Below are 19,501 nucleotides of genomic sequence, written 5' to 3'. Positions count from 1 at the left end.
TTGACTTTCTCCTTCTTCCATGTCTTGTTATAAAGGGATTAGAGTCCAATTAAGCCATTTAATCCCAAGGTAGAAATTCATGTTTAAAAGCAAGATTTACAGCTTCTTAAAAAATAAAAAAGACACCCGTGCGAGTTGAAGTTTGTCCCTTCAAGTTGCCACATGCATGGTTCCAAAGAGTGTTTTTAGCTGTGCACCCAGCACACTCCTCCTAATTACCTTGTCTCATCCTTCTCCTCCTTCATCTCTTAAAGGGCCCTTCAGCCTAAATAGCCACATGCTGTCAGAAAGACTTCAACTTCTGAACTGCTGCGATTCACTTTGGCTCATCTCTTCTTAGCATCTTGGTGAGCAGGGCTAATAATAAAAATTGTATGGAGAGCAAGTGCTGTCTGGAAGGTGAACATGTGCAGACATCCTTACCTTGGGTGCTTTGTGCCCATTGCCTCATGAGGTGCCCACTGTGAGAGCATCCAAGCTGGCTCTATGGGTGTGGAGCTTGTATAGTCCCTTGGGGGCCATCATTTGACTTAATGCGATGCTATTGCCATCTTGAAATTCTTAACCATTTTAGCGCAAGGGGCTTGCATTAAAGAAATTACAAAAAGGAAAAATGCAGAAATGGGCATTGAACCCACAAATTATATCGTTATCCTGAGATGCACCTGCTAATCCACAGGTTCCATTGCTTTTTTTCCATGTGATGCCCAGGCTATCACAGATGTGACAGCGTGTCTCACATTATGCCAAAACCCTGTCATGAAAAGTGTCTACCTATATCTCCGTAGAGGAAAGTTTTATGATGAACAGGCAATCATGTTTATCATGCAACAGAAAAATGAAAAGTATATGGGGATTTGGACAAGTTGTTTAACTCTTTAAGCTCTCAGTTTCCTTACCTGTAAAGTAGGGATGATGATGATGATAATAATAATAATAATATTTAACTTACAGGACGCCTAAGAATAAAATGGGACCACAAATATCTGACAACATACATGACTTTAGCTAATAGTCACGTATTCTGAGACTGGCAAGTACTTAGCACCCAGCAGTGCTTGTGACATGGAGATGCTCTCTCGCCTACCACCAAGGTCCCAGTGGATTTACTCCCTACCTGAACAGCAGAGTTGGCAGGGAAGTCTGCCTTGTCCCCAGGCTGAGTGAATGCAGAGGGGCTGCTAGAGCTGATGAGCATGGGGGTGCTGATTTCCACCATCTGGTGACCTTCAGGAGAATGGACCATGCGGTTGAGTGTGTTCAAGGCCGTTGTGATGGAGAACTGCCCAGATCCCTTCCTCCTGGACCCAGGGCTCTTTCGGAGGGTGGGTGTATTGGTTGCTTTGCCTCTGGATGGTGAGGACATCAGGGACAGGTTCTTTGTGCGCGATAACTGATGCCCTTTGTTCTTCTCTAGGAGGTGTCTTGCTGTGAGGTTTGGCTGCAAAGATAAGAGGAGGGATAAGAGTTACTCTCTGATATAGTACAGTAGCTAAGTCTCCCACTCATTGGTAGTCAATGCTAGCTTCTCAGATTCTGGCTCAGATGGCCATCCTTTGGTCAGTTGCTGGATCAGATGGCCATCCTTTGGTCAGTAGCTGAGATACCCATCCTTTGGCCAGTAGCTGGTCAGATGACCTTTTTTTGGTCAGTGGTTGGTCAGATGGTTACCCTTTGGTCAGCTGGGTGAAATGGCTGCTATCCTTTGGTCAGTAAATGACTGAGATGGCCATCCTTTTGTCAATATAATAACAAATTATATCTTTTATACATTTGAAGTACAAACATTTGATAACTTTGAGACATAGTAGACACCCTTTCCTTTCCTTTCCTTTCCTTTCCTTTCCTTTCCTTTCCTTTCCTTTCCTTTCCTTTCCTTTCCTTTCCTTTCATTTCCAGTTCTTTGTCTCTAATGTCAGTTGTTCTGGTAAATTAGCTAGGTAAAAAAAAAAAAAAACCAACAAAACAAAAAGGATGCAAAAGACCTGGTGTGTAGTGTGTCGATAAACCAACTGTTTAGCAGCTAGCTAGCACAGTTTCTGGAAATGGTGTGTCTGATCTGGCACCAGTCAGCCCGGTGCCATGCTGCAGGGTCACTGTAGCCTCCCCCATCATTCTACTCATTACTCCTAAGGGCCCCCGTGGGCTTACAGCATTTGGAAATAGGAAATCTGTCGAAAAAACTGAGGGTCTCTATGAGTCAATTCTTCAATATCAGATGATTAGTGTAATTTCCATTATTACAATGCTGCCAGTTGTTCTGCAAAGCTACAGGTCGCATTCTAATTTAGACATCCAGCTAGATAGGTTAAAAAAAATCCATCTAAGAACTTTTTAAATGACAATGTGGGGAGGATTAAAATAGCTGAGATAGAAGACTTTGAAAAAGAGGTAATTCTTCGCTAAAAAAAAAAAAAAAAACTTGCCACATTGTGAAAAACTCACCAAACAGGTGATCAGTGTTATTGCGTCCACATTTGTGGACATGCGTGCAGAGGTCAAGCTCTGCTCTTGTTCCCCAGGGGAAATTCCCCTTGTTTTTCCAGGCAGCATCTTTCACTGGCCTGGGGCTCACCAAGTACTTTACTAAGTCATTTCCCCAGTGCACTTAAAAAAAAAAGTCCATTTCAAAGACAAGAAAGCTGAGGTCCAGAAGGAGTGAGATAAGTGACAGGGCCCTTGTGTGAACTAGTAAACAAGAAGCTGGGGTGGTAACGTCTTCCAGTGTAAAAGGGACAGCACGGGGACACGGCCACATCACACGGCCACTTCACACTGGTGGGGGAGCATCACGGAAGAGCCTCTGAGAAGGTGGCATTTAAGCTGAGACAAGTGGCAAGGAAGAGCTGGTTGTGTGGAAACAAGGATACGGACAGGCAGAGAGAAGTAGAGACAGATGGACGGGAGCAGCTGAGGAGACAGGGAGGGGAGACCACAGCGCTGGCAGGCACCCGATTGCACAAGGGCTCAGAAGGCTTTGACTTATTTTCAGTGTAACAGGAAGCTCCTGGCAGGACTGGGTAGAGGAGTGACATGACCTGATTTATTCTTTTAAAAGCTCCTGTTACGGTTTGGCAGTTTCTCATAAACACACACTTAGCATCTGATCCAGCAATCCCACTTCTGGGTAATTACTCGAAGAAAGAAAAATGTATGCTCAACCCACAGCTTCATTCAGAGTTGCCAACAGTACGAACCAACCTCGATGTCGTTTATTGCCAATGGACTGACTGTTGATTTATACACTTGTGTGTGTGTGTGTATGTGGCAGCCACAGGTCACCCTCAGCTATTGCTCCTCAGGGGCTGCCCATCTTGGATTTTAAGGAAGATTTCTCACTGGCCTGAAGTTTGCCAATGAGGCTGGCTGGCCGGCCATCGAGCTGCAGGGACCCACCTGTCCCCACCTCCCCAGAACTAGGATGACAAGTGTGTGACATCATAACTGGCTTTTTTCTTCTCTTTCTTTCTTTCTTTCTTTCTTTCTTTCTTTCTTTCTTTCTTTCTTTCTTTCTTTCTTTCTTTCTTTCTTTCTTTCTTTCCTAGGTTCTGGGGGGCGGACTTTGAGGTCTCTTTTTCTCAAACTTCATTCAGTGTGACTCTCAGTCAACTTCCTGCTACTTTCTGGTCAAGATGTCGCCAGCACCATGTCTACCTGCACGCCACATACTCCCTGTCATGATGATAATGGACTGAACCTCTGAAACTGTAAGCGAGCCACCCCAATTAAATGTTTTCTTTATAAGAGTTGCTGTGGGCATGGTGTCTCTTCACAGCAATTAAAAAAGAAAACCCTAACTAAGACAAGGCTCAAATGTGTTAAGCTAAATGAACACAAGCCAAACTCACAAGGCTGTTTTCTATGGAGTTCCATTTATAGAACATTCTAGAAAAAGAAAGCCATGGGGCAGAAAATAGATCACTGGTTACTAGGTTTTGAGAGTCTATGAAGGAACAGACAAGATAATACAGCATGAAGGATTTGGGGGGCATGTTGGAACTTTTCTATATATCGACTTTAGTGTGTTTATATAATTATATGTATTTATCAAAAACAGAGATCCAGATAAATTAAAAAAAAGCCAAAAGCAGGTTTTACTCCACATAAATGAAAATGTCATTCTTGATGTTACCCAGAAGTAATGATAAGTAGGGACACCAATTAGCAAGATCAATTAACCTTGTTCCGGCAGGCTCTAATGGCAGCCTGGACCAAGGACAAGGCCTTGCAAGGTCGCACTGCATATGCCGCTCCACGGTTTGCAGAGGAAGAGGACAACCAATACCCTTGAAACCGAATGACTGACTTTCTTTACCACCACCTGTGGCTGTATTGACACGAGTTAATTCTCTCTAATTTGCCCCCCTGTTGGGCCTTCAGATGGGCACCACATCACCTTTTTAATTTTTTTTTTAAATCAGTAACACTAACAAAGGGCCCTGTGAGAATCTGCCTCTGCCCTGTTCTCCACCGGCATGACTGATAGCTCCGCTGGGGAAGGACTGTGGGACTCTCAGATTTGCACTCATTTGAAACAATATCCTTGACGTTCACTGGACTGGATGAGATTCACGTAGCCAAGGCTGCCATGTGGAGACGTCCTGACAGGAGTGAGCAGAAGCTCAGCTTTTGTTTAGCCATCCTTTGTGCAGGTGCAGCTCAATAAATCAAATGGTGCATTAACAGGAAAAGTCTTGTTTATGCATAAAACAGCCATGTTATCCTTACAAGAAAGCCTCCTTTTCATTTGCTCTGCATAGCTCTGGCAATGCAAACTTATTTAAAGAGTTCTTAGCACGTGCTACTTTTAATGAAATTACTGGAGTCAAAACTTTAAGTACTGCTTTAAAAAGCTCAATTTAGATTTGAAGTAATGTTTGAAAAGTCAGTTCCCAATTAGACAAACCACTTGATTATCTTCTTCCCTCCTAGCAATTAGGAGAACAAATGAAGCCATGGCTAGTTTAATGATAATTCTGAGGGTTCTTGTAATTACTAATTTTAGAGGTAAATTGGTAGTGAGAGCATCCAAATGAATAATCATTAAATACAGAAGTTTTGAAAACAGCAGCATTCAGAGACAGGTGATAAAATTAATGCTTACCCCTTCACCCCAGAACTATGAAGAAGCATGTCAAAATAATGCATGAGATGAGGCCAAAGTTTCCCACCTCCAATGTGTTCAGGTAGGTACCAAGTGCAGGTCCTGGGAGAGTTGACATTCTCTTAATTACCCTTATTGTTTCTCCTTAGCAAATGAGCCCCCACCCCTCACTGACCTAGGTACACAAATCAGAAAAAGTGGAGACGCCCTAGGCCACTTTCTCTTTCCCACATCCTCCACCTGAGCAATTCCCAAATCCTCATAAGAGATAGAATTTGAATGTTTCAATTGTTTCCAGTCTAGCAGTCAAAGTTACATCATTTTCTAATGGAATCATGCAGCAGCCTGCTCCTCTCTCTTTCTCTCTTTCAACTTTATCCTTTCCACTGCATCCCAGAAACCAAAGTCTGGGGCTGGCAGCTCACATCTGCAATCGGAGCTCTTGGGAGGTTGAGGAAGGTTGAAGCTACCCTGTGCTGTGCATTCAGTCACATCTCAGCCTGGGATATACAATGAGACTTTGAATCAGAATAAACAAGTCAACTCAAACCAAGCAACTAAGAAACCAAGCAAGCAACCAAGTACCAAGCAAGCAAGCAAGCAACCAACCAATCAAAAACAACAATCCAACAAAACCAACCACATCTGATCAAATCACTGATTTCTGGGTCAAATCCAAATTTATTATAGCAAGATGGAGAGGGTCTTCACCATGCATCACATGCAGTCCCCTTTCCTCTGCTGACTTAGAGCATTGTGACTTGTCCAGCCAATGGGCATGAGTGGATGTGGGTGGAGCCTTGTGACTGGTTTAGCCAAAGGGCAGTAAGCCAACGTGTGTAGTGTTACTTCAGAGGCTTTCGACTGTGAAGACACAATCCATTCTCCCCTCCTGTGGAAACTAGGAAGGATACATGCTCCAGATGTCACAGCTAATAGACGGCCCAGGCCTATTAGTGTGGGTTCCCAGGGGGCTGTGAGTAGAACCACTCAACATCCTATTGAACATAGAGTGTGGGTAGGAAACAGCATTTTCTCTGCTGAGCCACTGAGAATGTTTGGAGCTGTTTGGTAGTCTGGCATCACCCAGTCTTTTCTGTTTAAATACTGCAATTTACTTCTTTGGCTTAGTGGCTTAGCTCTGGATCTAGCCGGCTCTGAGTCCTCTTGCTACTTCCATGCCCCAGTTGCTCCTTCCTCCATGCATACACACCCAACCTTAATTGCTTCTCGATTGGCTCAGAGGTCATTTGCTGACCTCCCAGATGAAGTTGCACATCACAACCTCTTGAAGGTATCCTCTGCTTCAGTCTGCACCATCCATCATCCTTGTAGTCAATTACCCGCGTGCCTGACTGAGTGATCTCTGGGGTTAGGGACCCACGTCTACTCTGCATCTTTAGAACTTCATGTAGGGCCTGAGAGAGCAGGTGCCAATGGACAACTAAATAAATGAGTGTGCAGGACAGGGTCAGAGTGATTGGTTTATTTTTTTTTCTAACCATCTTCAAATAGGTTTTCATTTATTCAATTTAATGCCTTAAAAATTGTTGTATTGTTTGTTACCAGATCCCAAGGCCTTTCACAAACTAGGCAAGTAATTTTTCTATGGAGGGCCTGTTCTGTGTTAGCCGGTCTGTAAAGTATAACAAACACACCTGCCACATGTTTAGAGAAGACAGAAATCAATCAATGTTCACCTGGCTTCTGAAATGTTCTGAACATTTTTTCCCCTCCCCAGCAAAACTGCATAAATGGTGGAAATTTGAACAGACCAGAAAGTGTACCAGGCAAAAGGCAGGTGGACCAGGAAGAGGCCCAGAGAGAGACAACGCACAAGGAAGGAGAATACGTTTCATTTTAGAGTCCACACCCTAAAAGCACAATTGCTCTGCATCTCCCTCTACCCTTCCCTCCGCTGGTACATGGACTGGCTGTGTGAAGAATATACCCAGATCCCTGGAAGGACACACCCTTTGCTGTAGAACCTGCTCCGGCTTTCACGCACGGAAGAATTGGCTTCTTCTCCCCAATTATGCCTCAGTCCTAATTTCAACACCCTGCTGAAGGGTGGGGACACTGCCTGGTACTTCTTTTTATAGCTCTCCAATACTCACTTTTAATGCTTTTATGCAGGGTAAGCACCCCGAGAATGCAGTTAAACAATGAAAATTCTCTTTTGAATTTGCAATGACTTGCTTCAAGCAAGGGTGAGGCTCGTGGCTAGTGAGGTTAGAGAGACTAGAGGTTAGGTAATTATACTGGAGAAACAGATAGCCTAGCTTGGTTTTTAAGTCATTTAAAAAAAGCCCACAGAAGTAAGGCTGGGGAATTAGGTCTCTAGGTAATGTGCTTGCTGAGCAAAGGTGATGAGCTGTGTTTGAATCCCCAGACCCTGCGTAACTGGGTGTGGTGGCACATGCCTGAAACCCCAGTGCTGGTGGTGGGGGTGGGAGACAAGCAGACCCCGTGTGCTCGCTGGCCTGTCCGTGTCATCAAAACAGCAAACACCAGATTTACTGAAAGACTCTCACAACAAAGATGGGGGCGCTGTAGGGGACGGAATCTGATGTCAGCTCTGGCTTCCCTCTGGAATTTTACATCCAGTGGTCACGACTCCCAGTATATTGATAGATGTTGGTGTGCGTCATTGCTGCCCCTTGCCCACTTCTATGCACAAACACACAGTTTTAGAGCTGCTTTCAACTTAGTTCAACCTTGTTTTATTGTGGTAGGAAACATACGTGTTTCCTACCACATATGTGTTTTCTATCATTTTCTTTCAGTGTCTAGCTCAACAGTGTTGAGCATTCATAGTGTTCTGGACCGATCTCCATTACCGTCTCATCTTGGGAATTTGAAAATCTATACTTATCTGATCTACATGGGAAGTAGAAAAAGACAAGATCTCCTAAGTAAACTGAGAGTGTGGAGATTATGGGAGAAGGCTGAAGTGGAGGGGAGAAGAAAGGAGGGGAGCAGAGAAAAATATATAGCTCAATAAAAACAATAAAAAAGATAAAATAGAAAATCTATACTTATTCAATTTGTTTTCAGCTCAACAATAAATCATAGATTTTCCAACACTATCAAGTGTTTCACAATATTATTAACATTTAAATGGTACATATAAAGTTTTTCTAGCACCATAATGAAGAGTAGACCAGGCCTAGTGGTGCACGCCTTAAATCCTAGCACTCAGGAGATAGAGGCAGGTGGATCTCTTTGAGTCTGAGTCCAGCCTGGTCTGCACAGTGAGATCCTGTCTGCACCCCCTCCCCCCACCAAAGTGAGTCCTTACTGTTGATTATTTAGATTATTTCTGCATTTCACTATTACATATAATGCTATGGTGAACATTTCATTTCAAATGTTTTAGACCAGCAACTTTACATGTTGACTTAAATATTTCCTTATGGTCAGCTCTCAGATGTGGAACTGTTGACAGAAAGCAGTGCACACTTTAAGTATTTTTTTAAAATATGGGTGAACTTGCATTTTGATGAGAGAAATTTGATCACTTGACACTTCCAAAAAGAGAATAAAAAAAGACCAGTTTCTCCATATTCACCAGAACTGGGTGTCATTGTACAGACTTTTTCTTCGAGGTTCCAAGTGAGTTCTAAGCCTCATGTTAAATAGGAATTGCTTTCAGGCATCACTGGGGCACACAGACTCTCTTGAGCAAGCAGACGGGAGTCTCACATACCTCTACGAACAAGATGGGGAAGATGCCCACTTTATCTCCCAGCTTCCCTTCTGCCCAGTTCTCATCCACTCGGCTGATCACTGTGATGATGTCATCCTGAAAGAGAAGGCCTCATGTCAGCTCTGTCCTCCACTTTCAGGGGATGGGCTCTTCCTATGGAGACCAGTTTGTACCGGGGAGCAAAGGGTGGAGCTCTTGAGTAGGTTGTGTGGGAAATATTTCTGTCACCTTAAAAGGTAGTGTTCGGGCACCAAGATGTTCAAGATGAAAGGAAGTTTTTGGCAGATGGGTGGAAAGCAGTAGGAAAATTCAGAACACGCCAAGGGGAATCCGTGGTTTTCATTTAAACTATCCTGATGGAGAAGCCAAAAGGGAAGCCATAGGGGATTCAGCTCTAGTTTGGTAAAGGGGAATAACTTTCGTTCCCATTTTGAAGACTTTTAGGACTTACTCCATCTTAATATGTTAAAAACAAAGCAGTTTTCATTCAAAATTTTCTTGCTACAAAAGATTACATGTAAAGTTGGAGAAAATTGAAAATATTGATAAGAAAAACAAGTGGATCCTGTCTGCCACAGCACAACCACCGCTAATAGCTTGCTTCACATTTTTAGATGCTTTTGTAGTAAGATAAAAGATATATGCATATAAATGTTGATCTCAGTTCTTTTCAAGGATACACACATGCCTTCCATAAAGTGCATAAATTTTGGAAATGAGCTGGAACAATCAACTGTAGCCATGAACCCTCATCCAAACCAAAGTATGAAACCTAACACCTCCTTTGTACCCTTTCCCACACTCCAGCCTCGTGACCTCTGGTACCGCCCACTCCTTTTGTCTACTCTCCTACTTCATACAAATGATGTCATACTCAATACCTTAAGAAGAACACTTTTGTTGCAAATCTCTCTCTCCGGTACATGTGTGTGACATGTACCATGGTATGTGCGTGCTAGTCAGAGGGCAGCTTGTGGGAGTTGGGTCTCTCCTTGAACCCTGTGGTCTGGGACTGGACTCAGGTCATCAGGTTTGGCAGCAAGTGCCTATGTCTACTGTGCCATCTCCTTAGCCACCACAGCCTCTTCTTGTGCTTTTGAGAGAGACTTGCTATGACACCCACACTGACTTCATTGATCTTCTTATTCATCTGCCTTAATCTCTCAAATGTTGAGATTACAGACATGCCACAGTATTTGGCAAAGGGAAGATCTCAGGTTGAATTTGGACATGGGGTTTAGGATGACCCTAGATTTTTCTAGAGAAGTCTCAGTGTTCCACAGTGACAGAATGGACAAAACCCTCTTCTCTGGTGTCTTCGTCACACTTCCCCACTGATGTGTATGTGTTTACTACTAGACTCCCAGTAAAGCAGAAGGAAGGGTATTGCTCCATCACTTTGTTCCCAGAGACCTGTCAGATGGCGGAGGGGGCTGGACTGATGACTCAGTAGTTAAGGGCACTTGCTCTTGCAGAGGACCCAGGTTCGATTCCCAGCACCCACACAGTGACAAGCAACCATGTGTAACTCCAGTTCCAGAGAACCAATGCTCTTTTCTGTTTCCACAGGTGCCAGGAATACACATGGTATAATACACACATGTGGGCAGAACTAACATATATAACATGAAGATAGATTAAAATATATTTAAAAGAAATCATTAAATTAATGGGTTCATGGGCTTTTATTGAGGAATTATAACAGTACCACTTCATGGAGTTACATGTTAACCCATCATAGCAGCAACTAATAAGGTAACCCCAACTTAGGTCTATAAGGGGATTTGGACATCTATGGTACAACTTCTGACAACTCCGTTGAAGCTCCAGTTAATACTTTATTTTATAAGTCTTATCATGGCCGTATGTCACTTCACAGCAGTAGACCATTGACCAATACACAGTCCACGTAGTTGAAATTATACACACACTTCGCTTACATATGTGCATGAGTGTGCACACATACAGATACACATGTTCACTCATGTGTAGTGTGTATACTCTTAAAAAAATCAGCAGACAGAGCTACAGTACTGAAAACAGCCTGGTATTGGCATAAGAACAGACAGGAGGACCAATTGAACAGAATAGAAGACCTGGATATTAATCCACACTCCTTTGAACACTTGATTTTTGACAAAGATGCAAAAAAATATCAAATCGAAAAAAGAAAGCATATTTAACAAATAGTGCTGGCATAACTGGATATCAACATGAAGAAGAATGAAAATAGACCCATATCTATCACCATGCACAAAACTCAAGTCCAAATGGATCAAATACTTCAACATAAAGCCAGCCACACTGAACCTCATAGAAGAGAAAGTGGGAAGTACACTTGAGCGCATTGGCACAGGAGACCACTTCCTAAATATAACCCCAGCAGCACAGACACTGAGAGAAACAATTAATAAATGGGACCTCCTGAAACTGAAAAGCCTCTGTAAAGCAAAAAACACGGTCAACAAGACAAAATGACAGCCTACAGAATAAGAAAAGATCTTCACTAACCCCACATTAGACAGAAGTCTAATCTCCAAAATATACAAAGAACTCAAGAAATTGGACACAAAAAGAACACATAATCCAATAAAAAACATCAAGTACAGACCTAAACAGAGAACTCTCAACAGAGGTATCTAAAATTGCTGAAAGACACTTCAGAAAATGTTCAACATCCTTAGGCATCAGAGAAATGCAAATCAAAACAACTCTGAGATTCCATCTTACACCTATAAGAATGGCCAAGATCAAAAACACTGATGACAGCTTATGCTGGAGAGGTTGTGGGGTAAAGGGAACACTTCTGCATTGCTGGTGGGAGTGCAAGCTGGTACAGCCCCTCTGGATGTCAATGTGGCGATTTCTCAGGAAATTAGGAAACAACCTTCCTCAAGACCCAGTAATACCACTTTTGGGTATATATATCCAAAGAATGTTCAATTGTGCCACATGGACATGTGTTCAGCTATGTTCATAGCAGCTTTGTCATAGCCAGAACCTAGAAACAATGTAAATGTCTCTCCATCGAAGAATGGATAAGGAAAATGTGGTACATTTACACAATGGAGTACTACACAGCAGAAAAAAAACAACATCTTGAATTTTGCAGAAAAATGGATGGAGCTAGAAAACATTTTGAGTGAGGTAACCCAGACACAGAAAGACAATTACCACATGTGCTCATTCATAAGTGGTTTTTAAACATAAAGCAAAGAAATCCAGCCTACAAACCACAATCCCAGAGAACATAGACAACAATGAGGACACTAAGGGAGACATATATGGATCTAATGTACATGGGAAGTAGAAAAAGGCAAGATCTCCTGAGTAAATTGGGAGCATGGGGACCTTGGGAGAGGGTTGAAGGGGGAGGGGAGGGGAAGGGAGGGGAGCAGAGAAAAATGTAGAGCTCAATAAAAATCAATAAAAAAATCATCAGTGTTAAACAGTGGACTGTGGCTTCTCCATAGTCTCTGTGTGGTCTGTGATTACCTTGAGGAAGGTCAGGCAGTCCTGGTTCTCACTCTTATCCTTGTCTCGAAGTTCAAAGTTGTAGAGGGCCCTGCAGAGTGGTGGTGGCTGGGGCAGCTGCTTGATGACCTCCACAGAGCTGGCTGGGAAGATCCCACTGACCCCATTGATCTCTCCCTGGTACCAGTTCTCATCAAGCTGTCTCCGGAGGAGAATGACATCTCCTTTATTAAACTTCAGGTCACCCGGATTCTTCCCTCTGTAGTTACACAAGGCCTTGGCTCGAGGCACCTGCAAGTGGCAAAGACCAGAAAATAGGAAGTGAGCTTAGGGCTGGAGGGATGGGAGGTCTCATAGCAATGACTAGTGATGGTTGTGTGTAGACCATCTAGCTCATTTAGCCTAAGTAGCTGTCTTGTTTTCTTTTCCCAGCCTGTGATGAGGTGCTGTGGCAGAAACAATTTAAGAGGAAAGAGTTTGGCTCACAGTTCAAGTGACTCACTGTAATGGGATAGGCATGGCAGCAGTCTCAAATTAAGAAAATGTCCTTCAGGCTTGTCTAACACCCTGACCTTATGGAGGCATTTTCTCAATCGAGGTTCCCTCCTCTCACGTGTCTTTAGTTTATATCAAGTTGATATAAAACCAGTCAGTACAGTGAGTTAGTAATTCTCTCTGTGTCTATCCTGATTTTGCCTGGTTGTACTTCTTTCTACTTATGAGATTAGGGTTGTTTAATATTTTTTTGAACTATGTTCACGTATAAAACAGAGTGTCAGTAGAATGTCTACCTCATTAGGGCTTTTGGGAGCAATAAAGGATATCCATAATGCATTTAACATCTTGCCTGGAATATAACATGTGCTTAGTGAATGGCTTCCTTTATTAGCATCCTGTATAATGGGGGAACTAATGACACCAGTTCTGCATCCTCCTCAGCACTGATGGGAAGAAAATGGAAGTGGAAGCCACCTGCAAATAGGAAGTGGTTTGTGCGAGGGCTGAGGCATAATTTGTTCCAGTCTTCTTCAGAAACTCTAGATCTCATGATCGTTTGGATCATTAGGAAACTCAACAGAGACAAGGAAACAATTAGTCAGGAATCAATCATAGCTTTTGAAAAAAATAAATCAGCAGCGAATCATCATTTGTCAAATCAGTCGTCTGTCTAAATAATTAATTCAGTCAAATGTTCTTCTCCCCCCCTCCCCCAATTGGGACTGGTTTCTCCACACGGGAATGACCTTGATGTGGTCTTATTGGAGGGTGAATTGGTACCCTGAAAGTTCTCACAGCTCAGGTTCCAACAAAAGCCTCTCTCTCACCTGAGATATTTGTGTGTGCCTTTCTAGGCAGTGGGATGAAACATTTCCCATGCATTGGGATAGCTTGCTCTTCTGAGGGGAGTAGGATGGCTTTAATTCAGGTCTCCCGGGATTTTCTGGGTCTACAATGCTCATTTGAAAATGGAATTCCAAGTAGAATGTAGAGAAGAGACCTTGCATTCCTTTGGCGATGGGGTAATGGAGCTATAGATTTGTAAGGGGAGCCTGGGCTTAGAGAATTACAAGGACACAGCTCACTGTGGGAAGGAGATTGGAGGGTTATTGAGCAAGGTGTAGAAGTGGTTGAATAAGGCGTAAGAACACATTCATATGGTAAGAACTCTGTTGTCAATATAGTTAATAATGTTGATTCATAACCTTTAGCATGAAGTATCTCTCTCAATGTGCTGTTCAGTGTAATAGAAGTCAAGGAGAGTCGCGCAGACTAAGTTTCCACTGCATATCAATTTATCTGCTTAGGGAAATACTAGATGTCTGTGCTTCCGAACACTAAGATTATTTTTAAAGCCAATGTTTTTGGTATTGAAATTTCTCCAAAGTGTTGAGTTTAGGTTTTTAACTTTTAAAACAAAACGATTGTGTTGCCTTTAGAATTAGACAAAACTGGGAGCGGGGGAGAGTGGGGTGGAGCTTACAAGTGGGGTGTGGAGCTATGGGAGGAAACTGGGAAGAGAATGAGCCAAACTGATCAGGACAGGTAACAGCAATTATGACCTGCCTTGAAGGAGATGACTCTTGGGAAACCAGCATGTAGAGGGTCATGAGCAGGGGGTCCCGAGAAAAGGCTAAATCTGTGAGACACCAGCGATCGATACCTGACCTCCCAAATTCCTTCTCTCCAGTCATCACACAATCGGCATCATAACACAAGCCACAGTTTTCTGGGCACATACTACATGGGGTACTGGCTGGCCCTACTGTTCGGTCTTCCTGGCAGCTGTGTGGGATGCAGCAGCAGCTCTGACTGCCATCTTGAACAATGAGGATGAAGGCGGCTTCTAAGCTACTGCCCTGGGCTACTCCCTTTCAGACTTCTGTTTGAAAGCCTCATAAACTTTTATCTTAATGCATTTTCTTCTATATTTATAAAAAGGAAAGAATGAAATGATAAAAAATCCAAGTCCTTTACACAATCATGGTAATGTATATGTAATAGTATTACCATTACTCCATAATGTATTTATTTAATTCTTACAGCAACCTTTGAAGTATATATAAATTCAAATTTCAAAACTTAAAATCAGAAAAGTTAAAAGTTGCCCAAATCCACAGAGCGAGGTCTAGCGGATCAGGTTCTGAACACAGGACTCTCTTAAGCATGAAGCTCATGCTTCTCAAAGTCAAATCTGTGGTTTACCTGTGCCAGAATCCTGCAGGATGCTGAGAGCACACACCCCAGACTCCAGCCGCGACTTATTTGCTCAGTCTTCCTTGGAGTAGGATTTCTTTTTGGAGTTGCGTTTTAATTTTAATGAAGCTTTTCTACCATCTAGGTTGAACGCTACTCATTTGAGCTACATCTTTTTCTAAATCAAATGGGGGCAACGGAGATTTGATATAAAGCTTGTAAATTACTAACCTACTTTCTTCTTTTCCTTCCGGGAAGATATTTCTAGTGCAAGTGGCATACGTATTTTAATGAGTACCGAGAGAGCGCATTAAAGTAAAGTTGCATAAAAGTGCTTCGATTCCTTTGAAGTTGCCTAAACTTTGAAACTCCATGTTGGTACTAATTGTCCGTCTTCATCTTCATCATTTCTTTTCTCCATTCCCCTTCAACAGGAGGCAGTGTTGTGGACATGGACTACAGATTCTATATTCAGCACAAGGCTTTCCGTCTTAGCTCTTCCTTCTGGTTAAGATGTCCTTTATTTATTCTTGGTACTCCCATTATAGTGACAGAAAACATTGTCTTCCATGTGCAGCTAGGGAGGGGGGAGGCAGGAGGGGACAGCGAGGGAGAGAGAGGAGGAGAGAAAGAGGATGACCCTGAAGGGAAGGAAATGGAGATTTCTCAGGGTTCTATCAGGCCACTGAAGTTTCCCTTATGTTATTGCACTACTGAATTTTTCACCTGCTTATCTCAGTCACGTGGTCTCACAACCCTGCGAAGTAAGTGGCATCACCCTATTTTATGGACTGGGAAATTCTGATATGGTAAATGTCGCCAGACAAGGCCCAAGAAAGACTGGCTCACCTGACCCCAAAGCCCTGGTGCTGCCGCCGCCACACTCCTTCCATTCCAGCTGGAGGAACCAGAGTGTTTTCTCATTGGGAAAAGTCACCGGGACTGTTTAGTAATCAAAATCCGAATGAAGTTTGAACACAATTGCCTTGATGCTGGCTGCATTAGCATGAATTATTAAACTCCAGAGCCCTCACATAAAAGCTAAGCACCTGAGGAGTCTCAGATGGTTGATTCTATCCGGTCCTCAACTGTTCCCTCCAGGGAAAATGACTCCAAGTTCTGCATCAGCTATTACCCGTTGTGCACTTGGCACCAGCTTTTATCACTCATAATATTTCTTTGTCTCTGCAGGTGCAGGGGTGGGGGTGGGGGAATGGGTTTGAAGACTCAAAGGTCATTATCCAACTTTGTTGTGGTGTTTGATGCAAGAGTAGATAGTCCGTCTTGTAATGGAAGCTCATATGTGCCCCCAAAACATTCCTTTCTTTGAGATTCAGAAAACTTCAGGATTGTTCCTGAGACCTGTTAGTTCATTTTTTTTAAGTTGGCCATGATTTAGGTGGCTGGACAATACACAAAGCTCAGAAATAAACTGTGTGTGCAGAGTTATTAGAAACACAATTGGGCTGTCCCCTTGTGGAGCAGTCCCTGGTCTGAGGAACTTTCTGCTTTGTTTTCATCTTCTGGCAGACACAACAACATTCAGTCTGTTTATGGCTCACATTGGGTCAGGGGCTCTTGCCAGCCAGTCAGAGAATAGATTGAGTTACTCCCCCCAAAATGAATGGTAAAGGGGGGCAGGCAAGGCACCATTTAGGGCCAACTAGTATTTTTCTTGAGAATTGATGTTTAAATGGAGAAAGACTAATTTTTACTTTGGGATCACAAACCTTATTCTTGTAGCCCGTTGACTTCCAGACCTGGTATTACATGCAAATTGTGGTGTTATTTACTAACCGGTAGACACAGCTCCCTGAAAGAAGCCACAGGCAGCACTTGAACTAAAGATTAAGTGAAACAGACAGTAACTGGTCTATTTCCCACTCAATAGCTGGAAGTAACTCAGAAAATTATAAGCAATTGTAGAAAATACTATAAAGAAAACAAATTATTTGGCTTGTGCTTCTTAAACTTCAAGAGCACAGTGTTAGTTTCTACTTGGCATCTGGTGAGGGACTCAGGGCTGGATAATGACATGCAGAAGGCATGACATGGAGAGAGAGATAGATAGATAGATAGATAGAGAGAGAGAGAGAGAGAGAGAGAGAGTGAAACAGAGAGAATTCTGTCGTTCCATCTCTCCAGTCGGCTCCAGTCTCCCTTATGTCACCATCACTCATTAAGACCTCATTTTCTCTTCTCATAGCCCCCCTTCTTGCCTTATAACCTATCTCCCATATATTCACATATAAAAATTAAAATATAGGATCTTCATAAGAAAGAATACAAGTGACATTTATCTTTCTTTGTCTGAGTAAATTCACTTGGTACAATAATTTATTTATAGTTTGATCCGTTTTTCCGCAATTACCTTGATTTTAATTTTATTGAATAAGATTGTATTGTACATGTGTTATATCTTCTTTATTAATCTGTCGGTGGGCATATGGGCTGGTTCTATTTCTTGGATTCTTTTGTGGATTAAAAAATATCAATAAGTATGGATTTGCAAATATCTCTGTGGTTGGGCAGAGGGTTCTTTGGTGCATACCCAACTATGATGGTAGAAGAACATATAAGATTCAGCCAAGTAAGTACTGATTTGTGTTTTGACTTTTGTAACTTTGGCTCAGTCAAGGCTTCCCTGATCCTTAGAATATAACAATAACAAATTGGGATCAATACTTCTACTTTCCTATACTCACCATGCTCCAAGAAGCTGGGTTATCCAAACCTTTTATAATATAATAAAAGGTATAAGTTAGGCGGCAGTGGTGCATACCTTTAATCCAAGCACTCAGGAGGCAGAGGCAGGCAGATCTCTGAGTTTTAGGCCAGCCTGGTCTACAGAATGAGTTCCAGGACAGCCAGGGCTACACAGAGAACTTTGTCTTGAAATGAAAAGAAAAGAAAAGGAAACAAAGCTGACTTTTTTCCCTGGGAGGTAATGCCTAAGATGTTAGACTATGCTGCCTGCTCAGAGACATTTGGGGGCCTCAGGCCACATTAGAATCAGCTGTGCCCAACCTTTCACATAATAGCATGACATTGTCATTTACAAAGTTCATTATCAAGGACCATGCGGTTGAGTTACAAAACAGAAAATCATACACACACACACCTCACACTCTCACAGTGTTTTAAATGAATTTAGGATTTTGTGTTGGCTTGCATGCTGTAGATCTGCTATGCCTGCTAGATAGTCCAAGGTAGCACAGGTGGTCAGTCATGCCTACCTGGCAGACCTCCAGTGATACTCTTGGACACCAGGTCTCAGGTGAGCATCCTTACAGGGCAGATCCTACTGTATCACTGATGGGGAAACAGGTGTGCCTGCCTGCCTTTGTGGGGGGCAGGCATGCGGAAGCACTATACTGTGCCCTTCTTGGACTGTGCACCTTCCCACTGTTTAAGCTGTATCCTTTAGCTGGAATAGACAAGTTTTACCAGTTTCCAGTGATTTGTTCAATCTGAAGATGTCCTGGGCTCCTTGGACACACCTCGTTATGGTTATGTCGAGAGGACTAATGAGACAAATCATGCAGGCTGTTTAATAGAACGAGTGGAGATAATGAATACCACAGAAATCAGGATGCCTAGAAAGTCTTGCCCAAAGGAAGAGAAAGGAGGACCCAATCTGATGTCAGTATCCCCTGGCTTGTCTTTCTCAGCTCTATTTGCCATTCCTTTGTTTTTCTTTCAGCAAGTATAATTTAAGAAGCCATCATGCCAGGCATTGCACAAACCTTTGATTGATCTCATAGACTGCTTGGTCAAACAACAAACAAACAAACAAATGTATATGAATAAATATAAAATTGTAAATTAGAGTGCATTTAACAGAAGAAAAGATTAGGGGAGCAAGAGTCCTTGAGATAGGAAGGAGACAGCAAGGAAGATTAGTATTGCCTCGTAGATGTAGCTAAACCTTCACTCTATTGGTGGTGTGTGTCTTCCTTCCTTCCTCCCTCCCTCTCTCCCTCCCTCCCTTCCTGCCTCCAACCTCCCACCCTCCCTCCCTGCCTCTAACCTCCCACCCTCCCTTCCTCCCTTCCTGTTCTTGTCTGTCTGTCTTCTGTCTGAGGTCTTTTGTTCTAACCTGCACCTCAGTACTGGGACACCATAGGTCTTTGTTATGAACTCATTTTCTGCCAAAAGAGAAATGGCATCCTTCCTCCCAATTTCAGAAGATACCAGCCAAATGTCTGGTATCTTCCCGAGAGCCTGTAGCCAGAAGAAGGTGATGGAAAGCAGGGGTTTGTGTCCTGTGGCTGAGAACAGGACACTCAAATATATCTGTCCTTGCCCTTTAAGGTCTGCCATTTATGTATCTTCCTGTTCACCCCTGAAACATTTCCCCAAGTTTGCTTTGGAGTGATTTCATTTGTCCACCATCGAGGGTAATACCAGAGTTGTTCACTGCCGTATCCCTAGCTCTAAAAACAAGCTGATTGGGATTATTTTGGAAGTGGGCTACATGCCAAACCCTGGAGATGTTCAGAGAGACAGCGTTGAACTCC

General features: G+C 42.8%; 1 protein-coding gene across 2 annotated transcripts in view; it reads right to left on the bottom strand.

Annotated features, from left to right (window-relative positions):
• Nucleotides 1-19,501, bottom strand: part of Sh3rf2 (SH3 domain containing ring finger 2) — a 104,084-nt gene that overhangs the window by 41,843 nt on the left and 42,740 nt on the right. For both annotated transcript variants that reach the window (XM_050162792.1, XM_050162784.1), the window contains 3 exons: nt 12,309-12,578; nt 8,814-8,909; nt 1,118-1,441 (listed from right to left, as the gene is read on the bottom strand). In XM_050162792.1, the coding sequence (XP_050018749.1) occupies nt 1,118-1,441; nt 8,814-8,909; nt 12,309-12,578 (690 nt within the window). The remainder of the gene's footprint in view (nt 1-1,117; nt 1,442-8,813; nt 8,910-12,308; nt 12,579-19,501) is intronic.

The sequence above is a fragment of the Alexandromys fortis genome, unplaced genomic scaffold, assembly GCF_014885135.2.
Source record: "Alexandromys fortis isolate MF-2015 unplaced genomic scaffold, M_Fortis_MF-2015_v1.1 scaffold_17, whole genome shotgun sequence".
NCBI classification, from domain to species: Eukaryota; Metazoa; Chordata; class Mammalia; order Rodentia; family Cricetidae; genus Alexandromys; species Alexandromys fortis.
Note: the sequence above shows the minus strand (reverse complement) of the source record. Positions and strands in the feature narration are given on the sequence as shown.